Source organism: Podarcis muralis, chromosome 10 (genome assembly GCF_964188315.1).
Source record: "Podarcis muralis chromosome 10, rPodMur119.hap1.1, whole genome shotgun sequence".
Classification (NCBI taxonomy): Eukaryota; Metazoa; Chordata; class Lepidosauria; order Squamata; family Lacertidae; genus Podarcis; species Podarcis muralis.
The window spans coordinates 75984145-76002270 of record NC_135664.1 but is presented as its reverse complement, the minus strand read 5'-3'; the positions used below and the strand labels follow the sequence as shown (position 1 = coordinate 76002270).

General features: G+C 53.8%; 1 protein-coding gene across 1 annotated transcript in view; it reads right to left on the bottom strand.

Annotated features, from left to right (window-relative positions):
• Window positions 1–18126, bottom strand: part of SND1 (staphylococcal nuclease and tudor domain containing 1) — a 232189-nt gene that overhangs the window by 140184 nt on the left and 73879 nt on the right. The window contains exon 11 of the mRNA XM_028746419.2: window positions 5407–5496. Within this exon, the coding sequence (XP_028602252.2) occupies window positions 5407–5496 (90 nt within the window). The remainder of the gene's footprint in view (window positions 1–5406; window positions 5497–18126) is intronic.

Genomic DNA, 18126 nt, shown 5'->3' with positions numbered 1-18126 from the left:
GGTTGAGCATTTTCAGGTTGCGTCCCACGGTGGCCCAGAAGTACTGGAAAGGGTTACTTCAGGGTTCCGCCACTCCTGCATGCGCAGATGCTCAAAATGACACCACGCGCATGCGCAGAAGCGGCAAATCGTGACCCGCGCATGCACAGACGCACAGGGTTGCATTCTGCTCAGGTTGCGAACGGGGCTCCGAAACAGATCCCATTCGCAACCAGAAGTACCACTGTATTAAGAAATGAAATAATACAGAAACAACGCATTGAAATGAACTCCCTTGCAGGATTTGAGTCATACACTGACAATGGACAAATATAAACAGAAAACAAAAATATGAGGTAAAAGTGTTAAGAACAGATTAAGAATACAAGTTTAATTTTAGTATATAAGGTATATAAAATTATACGCAGAACAGACAAATATGTAATAAATAGGAAAGAAGTTGCGGAGGGTGGGGCGGGTTTAATTGAAATTGTAAAATGCAATTTGAATTTTTGAATATGTTAGAATTTGTTGGAAAATCTCAATAGAAATAATTTTAAAAAGGAAAGAAAGGAAATAATCCGGGGAGAGGGTCTCACGGCAGCCACTCTGCGCACGTCAAGGAGGAGACTTTGCTCTGGTTTTTCTCCCACGGACTCAGGCTTGAGAGACACACCTACCGACTGTCAAACTCTGCATGAGCAAGCAGCGTTGCTCCAGGCAAGCTGCATGTCCTTCTTTATTGTGCTGCTTGCAGGTTTATCCGACTGCTTGACACCTTATTTAAGCCACGCGGAGACAGGCAAATGCTCTTCAGAGAGTTGAGGGAGGCAGATTCGTGGCACAAGAGCCCCTGCCCCAGCCGCCTGGCTTCTGCCCCACACGGCAGAGCCCCTTCCCCACAGCTCCGTCGGGGGGGGGGGCGATGGGTCTGCCACATGCTAGCCAAGCGCATCTCCGAAGGGGCTCCCCTGCCCAAAGGAGAAGCATTTGTGCACAAGTTTAGCAAAATGGGGTCAAGGCAACCTTCCTCAGATCTGCCTTGGCTGGTGCTGGCAGAGGAGGCTCCTCATCTGAAAAGGGGGGGGGGGGCTTTATTTGGGAACCACCAGGGAAGGAGTTTGTGCCATGGTGGGAATTCAGAGGAATGGGGACGACCAGGTTTGTGGAATTCCCCCTTGCAAATCGATGGCACGGCCACGTTTGGGATGCTGCCCCTCAAAAAGGATATTGTGGGGATAGGAAAGGAGATGGAGGGGCAGAGGGGCTCCCCTAGGAAGAAAGGGAGGCGCATTTGGTACATTTCAGGTCAGAGAAAAGGAGGCTGAGGGGCAAAAGGATAAGATTCAGGATGGATAAAAGCAAGCTATTTGATGAGATTTGATGGGAAGTTTTCAACAGTTCAACAGCTGATGTTTTATGGAGTTTTTAATATTTTGTGGGAGGCCCCCAGAGTGGCTGGGGCCACCCAGTTAGAGGGGCGGCATATAAATAAATTTCTTATTCTTATTAAGCACATGTTCACCTGTGGAACTCACTGCCACAGGAGACAGTGAGGGCCAGCAACCTGGTTGGCTTTGAAGGGGGATGAGAGTTTTAGTCACAAGGACCAGGTGGATCTTCCAGGTTCATGGGCAAAATACCCCCCCGATCTCCAGTCACGGGGGAGCAGCCACTCCTTCTTGCTTGTGGGCTTCTGAGGCCAGTGTGGGAAAGAGGAGGCTGGTCTAGATGGGCCGAGAAGGGCCCCCAAGGGAAGGACGGAGACTCAGCGGCAGTTTTGGCGGGTCTCTGGGGCACCGGCAGAGAGGTGTGATTTGCCACAAAGGAAACCCCCCCCCCCCGAGTTTCCATTTAAATGCAGGCACACAGAGTGTGTTTGCAGGCAAGGTGCGCACAGGTGTGCAGGTGCGCCAGGAAGCCCAGACGCACACCTGCACATGCAGAGATGGGGATTCGGAGGGGGGGGTGCTGCTAAAGTCTGGAGGCTGAGAGGGCCAAGAAGGAGCCCCCCCACCCTCTGCACACAAGCACACACTGGTTCCAGCGGCCAGTCCAGGGAGCCCTCAGCACCCCCCAAAAGTGCGCTCTGGCCGCAAGCGCTGATCTCGTGCTGCTTGCCCTGGCCAGCAGGGTGAGACCAGGCCGCTCAGCTGCCTGGCCTCAGGATGCCAGGGCCGCGCTCACAAAGCCTACCTCGCAGGCAGAGCGGAGGAGCGGGGGGGGTGCCTGCCCCTCGGGAGACGAACGGCCTTCAGAGGCCCCTGGACCCGCTCAACCGTCCCCCGTGGGAGCTGAATTCGTGTCCTTTTGGGGAGCGGGGAATGGGGGGGGGGGAGCCGGCAGCCCCAGCCGATCGATCCCAGCAGGCGGCCGGCGGGGCAGAGGCAAAGACGGGCAGCCTTGGCTGGGCCTGTCGCTTCCAATCAGGCGGCAGCGCCAACCTCGGGGGACTGTTTTGATCATTAGCGCAGAGAACTTTTTCATCGCTTAGCTCAATCAAATTAATCCGAAGTGAAAAACGAGGTGCTGACAAAGGAACTGCGCATAAAGGCAGCCCTGCCACATCGGAGGAGAGCAGAACGGGGGCTCCCAAAGCAGCCCCCCTCGCAGCCAGCGCCAAGCGGACGCCACCCAAGAGCCAAGCAGCCTGAGCCACCAAGGTCACAGGGAAGCAGAGAGAGGAGGGGGCCCTTGCCCACCCCCTCCAGCCCCCGGCAGAAGCCTCCATAGCAGCTCAGGGGACCCAGGCAATGCTCAGAGCCCTGCGCCTGGAAGGAAGCACTCTTCAGCAGCCCTGAGCACCATCAAATCTATGCTCCCGGGTGCCATAAGAAAGCTGCAGGATAGTGCGCACCCCGGAAATGATCTCTTTCAGCTTCTGCCTTCTGGAAGAAGGTCCAGGGTTATAAAGACCAGGACTAGAGCCTGAGAAACAGATTCTACCCAAATACGATTTTGGTTTTAAACACGGTGTAAGGTAGTCTTAAGGGACAAGGGTGGCGCTGTGGGTTAAACCACTGAGCCTAGGACTTGCCAATCAGAAGGTTGGCGGTTCGAATCCCCACGACGGGTGAACTCCCGTTGCTTGGTCCCTGCTCCTGCCAACCTAGCAGTTTGAAAGCACGAAGTGCAAGTAGATAAATAGGTACCGCTCCAGCGGGAAGGTAAACAGCATTTCTGTGTGCTGCTCTGGTTCGCCAGAAGTGGCTTCGTCATGCTGGCCACATGACCCGGAAGCTGTAGGCCGGCTCCCTCAGCCAATAAAGCGAGATGAGTGCCGCAACCCCAGAGTCAGTCACGACTGGACCTAACGGTCAGGGGTCCCTTTACCTTTACCTTAAGGTAGTCTTTATGTGAGTATATTGTATTTAAAAATGGCGTATCAGAGTTTTTAGGGGGCTAACCAGGTTGGGATAGCAGGCTTGTTGGTTTTGAATGTCTGATGTAGATTTTTCAGTTTGGTTGTTCTGTATGGAACAATGACAATAAAGACTATCGTGCGCGTGCAAAGTCACCGGCAGAAAATGCAACAAAGGAGCTGCAAGAGGCCTTATTTGGGGAGGGGGAGGGCTGGGAGGCCCCCACAGCCCCTTGGAATGTGAGGAGGAAGGGAAAAAAGAAGGTCATGGTGGAGAGAAAACGGATCTCTGGGCGGTTGCTCAGGCTACCGTCGCCCCCTCCCTGTCCCGGTGTAATAACAGCTCTGGATATGGGTCAAGAACTCCTCCGTGGGTGGTCAGGGTGCCCACCCACAAGAGCAGGAGGGGACGAGGCAGAGGAAACACACCAGGAGCTGGGCACGACCCAAAGCCCCAGCCCCAAATTCTCCGCCTGAGGGTCTGTCGTCACGCCTGGGATGACGCCAGAGAGGTGGAACTCAGCTGTCAAGGGACGGCCAGAGGTCCTCTCTCACAAAGGGGGCTGGGAGCACCCCACGTCAAACCCAACAGAGCCCACTGCCCAGGCAACCCTAATTCCATGACCCAAAACAACGATCCCCATTCAAGTCTGCGTGTGATTCACGCTGCTAGTTCTGTGTGAGGAGGTGCAGTTCTCCAAGCTGCCTTCCAGCCGCACCGGGAAAACCAGCTGCCCCTCCTCCAGATCCGAGCCCCCGGGCGCCCAGCAGGGTGAGGGCTGAGCCAAGGAGAGTGGGCTGGGACCCTCCCCACAATACAGCTTCCTCACTGCTGCCGCCAGCCTTCTGCTGGAGCCAGGCTCATTCAGGCCCCGCTGAGCAAGCCAGGAAAGGCCCGCTTTGCCCCTGCCTTGGACCAAAAGGGATGCGGGCCCAGAAGGGGCTGCCAGGGAAGATCAGGGACGGAGCCGCCTGTCAAGGGCAGACCAGGCAAAGCCAGGAGGAAGAGGCCGGCCGGTTTGCGAGCGGCACACTCAACTGTGCCCGGGAGCCCCTGGCACCCGGATCTTTATCCCTTCTCACAGGTTGTTGATGGGGGGAGACAGGAGTGGGTCCGAGGAAGACCCCAGAAGCCACAAAAAACCTTCCCTCCCCGCTTGCGTGCAAAGGTGCCCCTCGCCACCCCCAAACTGCCTCTTGACGCAAACATTGCTGCAGGAGACACCCTCCAGTTGCCCCCCATGGGGGGCTGAAAACAAGAGCAGCTCAGCCTGAACCTCCGGCCGGGCACCAGCCAGCCCACAGGCCTCAAACTGGGCCAAATCGCCACCTTCAAAGCCTTCCTCCATCATCATCATCATTTTAGATTTATCTACTGCCCTTCATTTAAAGATCTCAGAGCATTTATACATTTATACATTTATTAAGAAACCAGAAGCATTTTAATTGGCATTGTAGGAGATGATATAAACAGAAAGGATTGTAAGCTGTTTTTATATGCAATGATGGCAGCAAGAATATTATTGGCACAAAAATGGAAGCAAGAAGAATTACCGGCAAAAGAAGAATGGAGGATGAAATTGATGGACTATGCAGAATTGGATAAACTAACCGGAAGAATTCGAAACCTGCGGGGCCAGAGATTCACAGAAGACTGGTGTAAATTTACGGACTATTCGAAAAGTAATTGTGACGACCAGATTACGTTTGTAGGTTTGCAAGAAGTTTTGTGAGGTAAGTTATTTGAATTATTGCAAAAATGGTTAAAGGGGTGGATTGTGAGTTAAGATAATTAAAGGCAATAGGAATTTAAGAAATGCAGAAGAAATGATAAAAATGGTGGATCATCAGAGGTGCTGATCCAAAAAGATTGCGTAAAATGTGAAGTTCTGTGGAATGTATAATAATTGGTATGTTGAAATTAATAAAAAAAATATATTAAAAAAATATAAAGATCTCAGGGCGGTTCACAAAATAAAAAGAGGGGCCCTGACGCCTAGCCGTTCTTCGGGGGCTCTGCCCCGGCCCCCGCCAGCCCACCTGCCTCGGCCCCCTTCCAGGCTTACCTTCTTCCCAATCAACTTCTTGCGCAGAAACTCCCGGGCCTCAAACATGTAGGGAATGTCGTAGAGGGGGCGCAGCTTCCGGTTCTTGTCCTGCGGAGGGAAAGCAACAGCAGTCAGGGCAGTGATTAAGGAGATTAAGATAAAAGATCAAAAGTTATTCATGTGTGCCACAGCTGTGGCAAGGACTTTGCTGGCCCAAAATTGGAAATCACAAGATGTTCCTACTATTGCGGAGGGGCAGTCGAAAACGACAGACTACGCCAAACTGACCGGAAGGATTCGGGATCAGAGATTCAAGGATGATTGGAGTAAATTTGCTGAATATTTGAAGGACAGTTGTAAAAACGTAAAAACACTAGCAGGACTGAAGTAACTCCTACAATGTAAAATAGATAGGGTGGGAAATGATAAAATATGCAATGGACTTGATAAAGGATACCAACTGAAGGGAGGGAGGGAAGCCACGAGCTCAGCAGAGCAAAAAAGTTTATGTGTTGAAGAATGTATGGCAAGAAATAATATGTAAAGAAAATAATAAAAATGTATTAGGGGGGCGGACAGAAGTCAGGGCAGTGGCAGAGTCCCCAGGAGGGGTGGCGATGGGAGCAGCAGCAGTTCACGGCTCAAACGGGACATGTCTCCCTTTTTTTGAAATCCTTTTTTATTTGATTTTACAGATGTACATTGGTTACAATACCAAATACCTATCCCCCCCCCATCCTCTCCATGGGTCCTATTGTCAACTTTTCCAAGTGCATATTATTTCATAAACTATATTTCAATATTGTCCATAGCATTTGGTGAGGTTAAAAGCCTGCTAATGTTTTCATCTGCTTACAGTGGTCTCCTAAATCAATTATAATTTTTTCCCATTCTTTCTTGAATTTCTTGTCTTTAGGTCACTTCAAGAAGAGAACCAGCCCAGTCCCCTGCTCATTTCATTTATTTATTTGTAAAAATAATAATTGGGGACCGTGAAATCATTAAAAAGAAAAATCAAAGCAGTATACAAATGCAGTATACAACTACCGAAAAGTTAAAAACAGACATCAGTTAGCCGTTGCGGACAGATGAGTTCCCCACTGCCTGCATAGGATTCAGGCAGAATAGGAGTTTTCATCTATCATTTAAAAGTTGGCACCTGCTGGATCTCCAGTGGCAGGGAGTTCCACAGGACTAGGCCAATGACATTAAAGGCTCACCTCCTTGTCCTTGTCAAGGGAGCCTCACCAACATGGGGAATGACGAGCGACGTTCCTGCAGGTGATCTGAGTGACTGAGCTGGGATATAAGGGGGGGGGTGCAAGCTGTCCAGGGCTTTGTAAATCAAGGCAAGGCCCCTAAACCTGGCTGGGGAGCAGATGGACACCCAGTGCAGGGGCTTTAACACGGAGGTCACCTGTTCCGCCACTGCCTGCCCCCATCTCCAGCCCCTGCCTCCAAGGCAAGCTGCTTTGCTGTGACACCGCCCCCCCCCCCACACACATACACACTTCTCAAGGCACATGCCAGCACAGAGGCAGAGCGAGTCATCCCTGGAAAAGCAGGTCGCTTCTCCCACCCGGAGCCCATTGGAGCCGCCAGCCAGCCCATCACGGCTGAACATCTCTGACAGCTGCCGAGGGGAAGCCCCAGGGCACAGCCAGGGCTCAAAGGCCGGAGTCGGGGGCAGCCGCTGGCCGTGGCAACGTCTGGCACAGAGCCAGGCTGGACGCAGCAGAGTGGAGGAAGTCTGTTTCGATCTGGGCACAGGCCTGGGTATGGCGCCAAAGCAGAAGGGCACCATCTTGCCCCAAGTGCCACTTGGCATCTCTATGAAGCCCCTGGGAGAGGCTATGGGGAGATTGGGGGCAAGGCGTCATCCGGACAGGGATTATATGTTTCTGGACCAGCCTCGCCCTCTCCCCCCCGGTCATCCATGCGCGGGCAACTTCTGGGCTTGAACACCGCAATGTGCTCTAGGCAGGGCTGCCCTGGTGCAAATCACCCAACTGCTCGCTAGGGCAGGATCTCGCCAACACTTTAACTTGCTGCTGGAAAAACTGCACTGGCTGCCCGTTGGGGAGCAGGGAAAGTTGAAGCTGCTCGTTTTTGGCGTGCAAAAAGCCCAGGCGGTTTGGGACCAGGAGACCCGAAAGATGCTCAATCGCCCCTTCTCTCTGCCCAATCGAACCTGGAGCTCTGCAGGCGAGAACGTCCTGCAGAGACTCTCTTACTGGGAGGCCTGTGCCACCCAACTCAGCGCTTGGGCTGGTGTGCGGCAGCTCCTCTGCCCTTTTAGGATTCCCCCCTTGAACATGAGGCAGGCGCAGACTCCGCTGCCTTTTGGCGCCGCTGAAGACCTTCTCCTCCCAAGGAGGCGTTTAAGGGCAGACCTTTCCCAGGCTGTGTCTGTTTTGCCCTCCCTTCTGGGGGCCATGGGTGAGATCTGGAGGGGCCACACATCCAGCCTGCAGATCGACATCTCCACCCAGAAATGCCCCACACACTGCCAGCTGATTGGAACAGGTGCCCACAAGCAGCCCCAGGGAGGGCACACACCTGGGAGAAAACCTCCTTCTGGGCTGGTGGCACTAACAGGCATAGAATCGGGACCACGGGGGTCATCTAGACCAACCCCCTGCAATGCAGGAATCTTTTGCCCAACGCAAGATTCAAACCCACAGCCTTGAGATGAAAAATCTCACGCTCTACCAACTGCGCTCTCCGTCCATGCAAAAGAATCCACGGACAGGAAAAACCTCCTTGGGCAACAAAGACCTTTGCCAAACATGCCCTCAGAGGCTAAAGCAAGGCTGGGGGGGGGGGGTTGGAGTGTGAGGGAAAGAACCAGGCCACAATCTGCGCCCAGCATTTGGGAAACGCCACCCCCTCCCCCTACGGATACTTGGGAGTTTGCTCAGCTCTCCTCCGCAGCCTCACGGCATTGCCTAACCTTTATTTATTATAAATGCCTCTGTCCTCCTCCCAGGAATGCAAAGGTCTGCAGAGTTGCCAGCGCAGGACCCTCCTCCCTGCATCCTCCGCGGGGGAAGAGGCTGCGGGCAAACAGGCCAATAAATTATTACATATCTGCGTGTGTGACAGAGCGGCTTCCCAGGTAACAGGAGCGCAGAGCTCAAGGTGCTGCAAATTAACCCTCACTTAAATCCAAGCTTAGCAAGTCCATTAGCTATGCAAACACCGCTCAGCCTGGCTCCTACCCAATCCCCACAGTGCCCACTCGCCCCCTTTCGGCTGCTCTGAGGGGGGGCATACACCAGGCAGCTCCTATTCTCGGCCTCCCAGAAAGCGGGTCAGCAGGAACGCTGGAGAAGCGCAGATCAGGGAGAAGGACTGCCTAGACAGCTCAGCTGGCTAGAGCCTGGTTCAGATAAGGTTGCAGGTCCAGTCCCCTTATGGGACAGCAGCATATTCTTGCATTGCAGGCGGCTGGACTAGGACATGGGTAGGCAAACTAAGGCCCGGGGGCTGGATCCGGCCCAATCGCCTTCTCAATCTGGCCCGCAGACGGTCCGGGAATCAGCATGTTTTTACATGAGTAGAATGTGTCCTTTTATTTAAAATGCATCTCTGGGTTATTTGTGGGGCATAGGAATTTGTTCATTCCCCCCCCCCAAAAAAAAAATAGTCCTGCCCCCCACAAGGTCTGAGGGACAGTGGACCGGCCCCCTGCTGAAAAAGTTTGCTGGGGACTAAGATGATCCTCACATTCCTTTCAGACTCTACGATTCTCTGAATGCTCCAGGCCAGGCCTAGGCCACCTCGGCCCTCCAGATGTTTTGGGACGACAGCTCCCATCATCCCTAGCTAACAGGACCAGTGGTCAGGGATGATGGGAGTGGCAGTCCCAAAACACCTGGAGGGCCGAGTTTGCCTGTGCCTGCTCCAAGCAGCTGGTTGGGGAGCTCCAGCCCAAAGGTTCCCCCAGCCCCCCACTCCCCGGATCGGCCAACGTTTGGGGCAGGAGACACCAGACTGCAGGGGCCAAAGCCCCCCAAGCTAACAAGCCCAATTTTGAGCACAGTCCCCTTTTCCCTCCGCAGGACAAAGAGTTCTTAGCCAAGAGAGAGAGGAAGGGCTCCAGGCGCCACCGGCTGATTGTGGGGCAGCAAATGAGTGGGGACGTGGAGGCCAGGAGGGCTCCATGGACTTGTTGTCTTATCATTATTGTCCTGACCTGGAGACAGCGCCGACGCGAGACTCGTTTCGCCACGGAGATGATTCCGATATTTGTGTTAATTGAGTTGTTGGCCATTTGCCACTTTGGGCCTCCCTCGGGATGGAGGAAGGGGGCGGAGGCAATAAATGAAATGTCACAATTAAAGGAGGCTTTGCCTTGGAAGCAAACCGCACCCCCCCCCCCAGCAGCAGCAGCCTCCTTCTGCCCCCCCTAAGCACAGCAGCTGGTGCTGCACCCAAAGGTCTCTCCCCAAGGGCCCCCAGACTCCCAGAAGGGAGGGCACAGCTCTGGGCACCGTCTTCACTCCTCTGGTGGGGCTGAAGGTGCCATCAAGGGATGGAGGTGGGGGGGCTGGCTAGGGAAGGAGACCAGTGCATTGTGGGGGGAGGGGGCTGCACCTCTCCTTGCCTTCTTCTCTCACACCCCACAGAAGACAGGTCGGAAGTCCTGAGCTGGCCAAGAAGACCCCACAAGCCAATCCCAGACCAGCCAAACCAAAGGACATGTGCATGCGTCTGCTTGTGTGTGCATGAAACTTGACTGGAGGAGAAGGTAAGGAGCTGCACAGGATCCGTCCTCAAGACCCAGGCTGCCTTGCAGGGGTTGGACTAGATCAGGGGTAGGCAACCTAAGGCCCATGGGCCACAAGCGGCCCACAGGGGTCATTTAACCGGCCCATGAGTCGCCCCCAAACTAAGCCACCTGCTTGGCGAGTCCCCGCACGCTGTGCTAAACTGGAGCGGTGCAGCGTGGGGACTAGCTTCTGCAGCGCCGGAAATCGCATCTCTGCAGATGTCGGAAATCGTGGGCATGCGTGCAATCCGGCCCACGGAGGGGTCTCCGCTGGAGTGAACCGGCCCATGCGAGGTAAGCCTTGCCGACCCCTGGACTAGATCCCATCCAACTCCACGGTTCTGTTCTAGGATTCTCAAACCTCCCCTCCCATGACATGACTGCCTGCCTGTGCCTCTCCCTCCTGAGGGCCTAGGATGCTCTACCCCAGGGTTCCTGAAGCCTCCCACCCCAAGGGAGCAGCTATGTCCCCCCCCCAACCAGAGCATGAAAGTCAAAGCAAGCCTTCCCCTCCTGCTCTGTTCCTTGCTGGCCAGCAACCTAGGAAGTCCTGCCATCTCTAACCTAAATTAGCAGCCTAGACTGCAGCTTGCCTCCCGACCTCCCCTAGTGGCATGTGGGGTGGAAGGGAGGAAAGCAGGAGCCCCACACCTGCCCTCTGGAAAGCCAGGATGGGGAGGGGGGCGCAGAGGCTGCTGTGGAAAGCTGAGACCTTGAGGCTGCCTCCTGGACGCCCCACGGGGAGGGGAGGGGGGCTGCAGAAGAGGCCTTTGTTGTGGAGAGGCTTGGCTCTGCAGATACGGAGCCCGTGCCCCATTTGCTTCAAGGCAGACACTTAAATGTGCAGCTCCAACGAACAAACGAACCCGAGGAGGAGAAAAATAATTAGCATTACTGCAGAGAAGGCTCCTTTCATCCCTCCTGGCCCCTTCCAGACCTCTGCAAGGAGGCAGGCAGAAAGGCAGGGAGGGCCTTCATTTGGAGAGGCTCTGGCTTCCCAAAGTATTGGGGGGGGGGGCAATGGCAGCAGCAGCCAAGGATGCCAGCGGCCTTGAAGCATCCCCTCTCTGGGGTGCCCGCTGGATCCAGGTCAGCTGGGCAGAAGACGCTGCCAAGCCAGAGCCAAGCTTTCTAGCAACGATCTAAGAAACGTCCCCTCGCGCATTCAAGCGATGTGGATCCCCAGTCGGGTCAGAGGAAAAGTCTTGCACCTCAGAAAGGGCAGCTCAGGGAGTGGGGTGGGGGTGCATTCAGCAAGGGGGGGCCTCTCCCCTCCTCCTCCTCTACCGGCATGACAGGCTGGGGGGGGGGGAAGGGGCCTGGAGGATGGAAGCGCTTCTATTATTTAGCCGGTGCCAAAATAATTTACAGCCGGACATCAGAGCTTGCGCCGAAGAAAGCCAGCCATAAATACACCACGGATCTGAGTTATGTCGTCGCAAGGCAACCCAGCTTCGCCCCTGGAAGCGTCTCCTGGGCTCGCGAGTCAGAGAGCCCAAGGCTTAAATCTCAGCAAACAGCACATATCTCATCCCCCAAATACAGGAGATGTTGCAGGCCGTACTTAAAAACCAACTAAATTCCCCCTTCCCTGGAGGCGGCAGCAGCACAGATCTGGCTTTTGCCCTGAGGAGCAGAGAGGGCTCTTTTCCCCCAAAGCCAGCGCCTGACTCAGAAGCAGCAGCAACCTCCACCCCCCAGGCAGACTCTGGGGAGAAGCAGAGCGCCAGCGAACCTGGCCAGGCCACCCCAGCAGGTTTCCAACATCGCGTTATATCACCAAGCTAAACATCACAATATATTGATATATCTCAATGTCTGAAATAAGGATGGAGCTATGGAGCACCGGCTGGCTTCACGGTTTGCCCCACATTGTGATTTCTGCATAGCACACACACACACACAAACACACAAACACAATTTGCAATATGTTGCCAGGTCAAAAAATTATGAAACTGATATCACGATATGGACTTCAAACCAGTTTTGGAGGATGTATCGCCCAGCCCCTAACACACATCATGATTCATAATACAGTGGTACCTCGGGTTACATACGCTTCAGGTTACAGACTCTGCTAACCCAGAAATAGTGCTTCAGGTTAAGAACTTTGCTTCAGGATGAGAACAGAAATTGTGCTCCAGCGGCACGGCAACAGCAGGAGGCTAAAGTAGTGCTTCAGGTTAAGAACAGTTTCAGGTTAAGAACAGACCTCCAGAATGAATTAAGTACTTAACCCGAGGTACCACTGTATATTGCTAGCTAAAGAATTATGAAAGTGTTATCACAATGCTGATATATTGCCCAGCCCTAGCGAAACAAAATAAAAAAATTCCTTCCAGTAGCACCTTAGAGACCAGCTAAGTTTGTTATTGGTATGAGCTTTCGTGTGAATGTGTTCAGATACCTGAAGAAGAAGTGTGCATGCACACGTATCTGGAAGGAATTTTTTAATTTTGTTTCGACTACAGCAGACCAACACAGCTCCCTACCCTTTAAATAGCCCTAGTGGAGACATCCCTATAGAATCACAGAATTGTAGAGCTGGAAGGGACCCCCAGGGGTTCTCTAGTCCACCCCCTCCAATGCAGGAATCTCAACTAAAGCATCCCTGACAGATGGCCGTCCAGACTCTGCTGAAAAACTTCCAGGGAAGGAGAGTCCACCACCTTCCACCCCGCAGGCGGGCGGACAGCTCTTCCTGCCAGTACATTTCTCCTAAGGTTCGGTCGGAATCTCCTTTCTCGTCCTCTTAATCCATTGGTTGGGTTCTCCCCTCTGGAGCAGCAGGAGACAAGCCTGCTCCACCTTCGACAGGAAGGCCCTCTGAGTATTGGAATGGGGGCTGTGCGGCTGCCTGTTCTGCTCAGCATCCCCAGGCTCCATCTGGGCCAGGCCTGCAGAGTCAGCAGCACCACGGACAGCTCCGCGCTGAGCCCAGGCTGTTGCTCCAGCACCAGCCGCCCTTGAAGAGCTCGCTCTGCCTTGGGGAGAGAAGCCTCTTCTTGGAAAGGGGTCCGGCTTGCTTGGAGGGAGCTGGGGGGAGACTGGGGCTCCACAAACTGTGACCTGGACCCTTGGAAGTCAGAGGAGGGCCACACTATCAGGGGATGGAGCGACTCCCCTTTGAGGAAAGGTGGCAATCCAAGGGAGGCGGGAATGCACAAGGGGTGGCAGGCAAAGGGCCGCCTTGCCTGGCACTTCCAGGGTCCCTCCTCCTTGGTTTTGGCTCTCGTATTTATCTCCTAAGAGTCCCGCCGAGTGAGCTTGCAAAGGCCAATTAACGGGTCGCTGCCTGAAAGGCAGGCAAAGGGCAATAAAGAGTCAGGTCCAGGGACGCCAAAACCTTTCCGGAGGCTTCTCAAAAGCCAGCCTTTTGTAGCCCCAAGAACACGGCAAAATTCAATGATCTGCGCCAGGAGAGACATAATAGAAACGTTTAAGTGCCCGATACAGATTGCCCTTAAACATGTCCCTGTCAGCCGCCATTAAATGCTGCGCGGCCGGCCGGTAAAAATGGTATTTCATATTGGGGGGCAGCACACGGCGAGGCGGCTTTCTGGGAAGCTGTTCAAGAACCTGGACATGTGTTTGGAGGTTTTGCAAATAAACATTAAAAATCAATATAACAGCAAGGAGGCTAACTAAACTCAGCCGCGATCCAACGCTGGGCTATTATGTCACGCTGCCTATAAGCTGCTTTCGGCACCAAAAGTTGCTACGGCAACTTTTACCCAGAAGGGGAGGGGAAGGGCAGCACTCACTCTTCCTCTCCCTCCCCCCAAAAGCCATTCCAACAGCGCCAACTCTCCCCCAAGCAGCTAGCCCTCAGCGAGGAATCAACCAAGAAAAGGCTGCGGCAGCTGGTGCCCTGCGCTGGCCAAGGAATGCCAACTCGATGGTGAAGTTGGCGAGTGCGTGCACACACACACACCACATTTATTCGTATTATTAATATGCCGCCCATCTGACTGGGTTGCCCCAGCCACTCTGGGCAGCTCCCAACAAAAATACAGTAAGAGCACAGTACGACATCACACACTAAAAAATTCCCTGAAGGGGGCTGCCATGATAGGCCCAAAGCAAGGAGGGCAGGGGCCCCAGCTCTGAGCAAGGCTCCTGGAAGCTTAGCTGGCTGGAGAAGCCCTCTGCCCAGGAAGATGCCAGCCACAGAGGAAGGCAGACATGCTCCTGAATGCCAGTTGCTGGAAACCGCAGGATGGGAGAGTTGCTCTTGGGCTCGGGTCCTGCTTGCAGCAAGCTCTTCTTAGGTTCTTAAGCAGTGCTAGAAACTCAGGTATATAAGTGAATCGCCAAACGGCACCTTGAACGTAGGTTTCGGTTGTCGTCTTAATGGAATGTCTAGGCACCTTTTTTGCAATGGGGATTGTTATCATCATCATCCATTTCATTTCTAAAGGTAAAGGTAAAGGGACCCCTGACCGTTAGGTCCAGTCGCAGCCGACTCTGGGGTTGCCGTGCTCATCTCGCTTTATTGGCCGAGGGAGCCGGCGTACAGCTTCCGGGTCATGTGGCCAGCAGGAATAAGCCGCTTCTGGCGAACCAGAGCAGCGCACGGAAACACCGTTTACCTTATCTCCTTCACTTTGACGTGCTTTCGAACTGCTAGGTGGGCAGGAGCAGGGACCGAGCAACGGGAGCTCACCCCGTCGTGGGGATTCGAACCGCCAACCTTCTGATTGGCAAGCCCTAGGCTCTGTGGTTTAACCCACAGCGCCACCCGCGTCCCTATTTCATTTCTAGACTGCTTTATATTTTTAAGAAAAAGCTCAACGCAGTTTACAACACATGAAAACATCAAACAAATTCAAGCTTCCAGGAAAACATTTCAGAACCTGTGAGCCAGTGGGGTGGGGTGGTGAGAGTGTCGGACTAAGACCTGGGAGATCAGGGTTCAAATCCCCCTCAGTCGTGACGCTCACAGGGTGACCTTGGAGCCAGTCGCAGCCTCTGAACCTTCCTCACAGGGTCGTTGTGCGGATTAAGCAAGGAGCGAGTGAAACCTGGACACCTTGCAGAAAAAGCTAGGAGACAGAGGCAACAAATAAGCTCTTCCGCTTCCCGGCTCAAGAAAGGTGGAGGAGCCAGCCAGGGGGAGATGTCAGGTGCCAACCTGGTACCCAGAGATCTCTGTGTGGGAGCAACTGGACCCGTGCCAGTCGCAAAACGTGCCTGGGGATTTCAAGCCCTGTTCTCAAAGAACACGAGTGGGCATGGGGGCGTCTTACTGGGTTGTTTTGAATAACTTGCTAGAAGGTGTTAGAAACAGCCTTGGTACAAAGACCTGCCAAGCAGCGGAGGGGGGAGGCAGACACCCCCCCAAGCCCCCTTGGGCCGCAGGCAGCCGTGACCTACACAGTGTGCCAGTTCACCTCCATAAGTGATGACACGGCATGAAAAGGTGGGGAAATCTGGTTGAGTGGCTGAATATAAGAGGATCTTCAAAGTCACGCTCAGGGACGGGCGGCAGGCTCTTCCATCCCTTTTGAAGCACATGCGGCTCACAGGCCTTCGTGTGTTCTCACCCGTCTGCAGACAAGCTCCCAGCCCACAGCACCGGCTGGGAAAAGACGGCCGTGGCTGGGAAATTCAGGGGGCTCCTTTGAAAACGAGGAGGGCTGGAGGAAGCTTGGGGGGGGGGGCAAGACTAGAACAGCAAGGCAGGCAGGCAAACGTCCTCCCTGAAATGCAGCCGATTGCTTTGTCAACACAATTAGACTGCTATTCTCACAGCCCATTCATAATCCGCATTATCTCCTAAGTAGCGCTGCCTTGCGTTGCACTTTTCCTGAATGCCTCTCCCCCCTTTAAATTTATACACACACACCCAGGCACATAATTATGCACCCATTCCAATTATACATGTAATCAAGGAGAACAATAATTCAGTTAATCCATACATCATATTACAAAAAAAAGGACAGAGCCTAATTATACAATCAGCTCCAGTCAATTATTTTCCCATACGGAGATAATATTGTGCCGCAACTGTGAACCCACAAACCAACTTATTACTTTCAACACTGGCTTCGTAAGCCCCCCCCCCCCTGGGGGTGGGAGGGGGGTCAGGGGCAAGAAGTAGATTGAAGCCAGATTAGACTGCAGAATGCACAGCTGCCCTGCGGCCACAGAGGCATTTTGCAGCCGCTGACGGGTCTCCTGGGACATGTGGTTTGATGCCTCCCCACATTCAAGGACATCCCCCCCCCAAAAAAAAGGATTGAAAACAGGCTCCAGGACAGAGTCTGGCTTGCCCCAGCCTCAACTCCACTGGGCAAAGGCAGGCGGCCCCAGCGGGACACAGTGGGGCAAGAAGGGGGAGATCGCAAATACCCCACTTGCCCACCCAGCCTTCTGAGGAGTGGTTGAAGGAGCTGGGTATGCTTAGCCTGGAAAACAGAAGACTGATAGGAGAGCCCTCTTCAAATATCTCAAGCGCTGTCACATGGAAGAGGGGACAAGCTTGTTTTCTCCTGCTCTGGAGGGCAGGACTCGAACCCATGGCTTCAAGTCGTAAGTTCCTGACTAAATATCAGGAAGAACTTTCCGGCAGTAAGAGCTGTTGGGCAGTGGAAGGTGATCAACTGCCCTTCCTTGGAGGTTTTCAAGCGGAGCTTCAGCTGAGATCCCTGCATTGAAGGGGTTGGACTGGATGACCCTGGTGCCCCTTTCCGACTCTACAATCTCGTGATTCTATGGACGCAAACGAGAAGGGAGACAGTGTCCTGGGTTTGGGGAGGCTGAGGAGCACAGACACTGCAGAGCAGCCCAGAGAAGGGGAGGCATCTCCTAAGGGGGCTTCCTTCTCCCATATGGAAAGGGGTTCTTGGCCACTTCATCTCTTTGTCTACCTGAGAACGTCAGTGCTCCCAGAGGCAAGGAAGGCGCTGCCCATTTCCTGGGAGTGGAAAGGTGGAACCCAGCCTTGCAAAGGAACTCCCAGCTGGAGGGAGCAGGGGGCTCCAGAGATCTGCCTGGCTTGGGTGGGGGGAGAGACTGGAGTGGGCCAGAGAGGTTGGAGACCCCACAGCACAAAGCAGGAAGAAAAGACCCCCAAAGCTCCTTGTTCCCTTTTTATCCCTCTTTTTCTGAGTGCTGCAGATAATAATAGAAAAACAGCACCTCTCTTCTTCATCTTTAATCAAACCGATAAAAGGATGAAAAGCTCCGTCCATGGAGAAGGTGACTTCTACCCACCTAGACAGCCAACGGAAGGAGGGCGAGATTTTGTGTTTGATATTTAAGTGGAAGGAATCGCTTCCCCGCCAGCCAGTCCCTTCCAAGGGGTCCTGTGCCCGAGGCATTAAGGAGGGGGGGGTGGAAGAGGCTACTCCAAGGAGGGGAAGCGGATCTCGCCTGAAGGCCTTGCAAATGTGCCCCAAAGCTTTGAGGCGGTTTGTGTGCCATTTCTGAGCCTTTGCAGTTGACGGGCCTCCCCAACTCAAATCCAGTTCTGGGGTTCCTGCAGTTGACAGCAAGGGAGCCAAGCATCCCCTTGCAACAAAGTAGGACCCCCCCCCCCATCTTCTCTCCTTTTGGAAACCAGCATTTAATGCCAACAAGGTTGATCATCTGATACTGGGACCCTCCCCTTATAATCAGAAAGCATTGCCATTTTTGTGTTGCAAGCCACATGATTTGGGGGGCGAAAGAAAATTCCAGCGACTGAGGAAAGCTGGCTGATGGGGCCAGGATGCCTGCGCTGTGATTCTCCAACAGGAAAAGATGCTTCTCAGCTGGAAGAAACCCCCAGGGCCTCCTCCCCAGCTTGGCTGCCCCCCCCCCCCCCAGTCCTAAGCCCTGCTAGGCAAAGGCTAGAAAGCTCCCGCTCATCTCTCAAGGAGCCAGGCTTGCAGGAAGGTGAGCTTCCATCAAATCTTGGCAAATTGAGACATCTCAAGTTCACTGGTCAGCAAGGAAGAAGAAGTCAGTGATGGAGAACA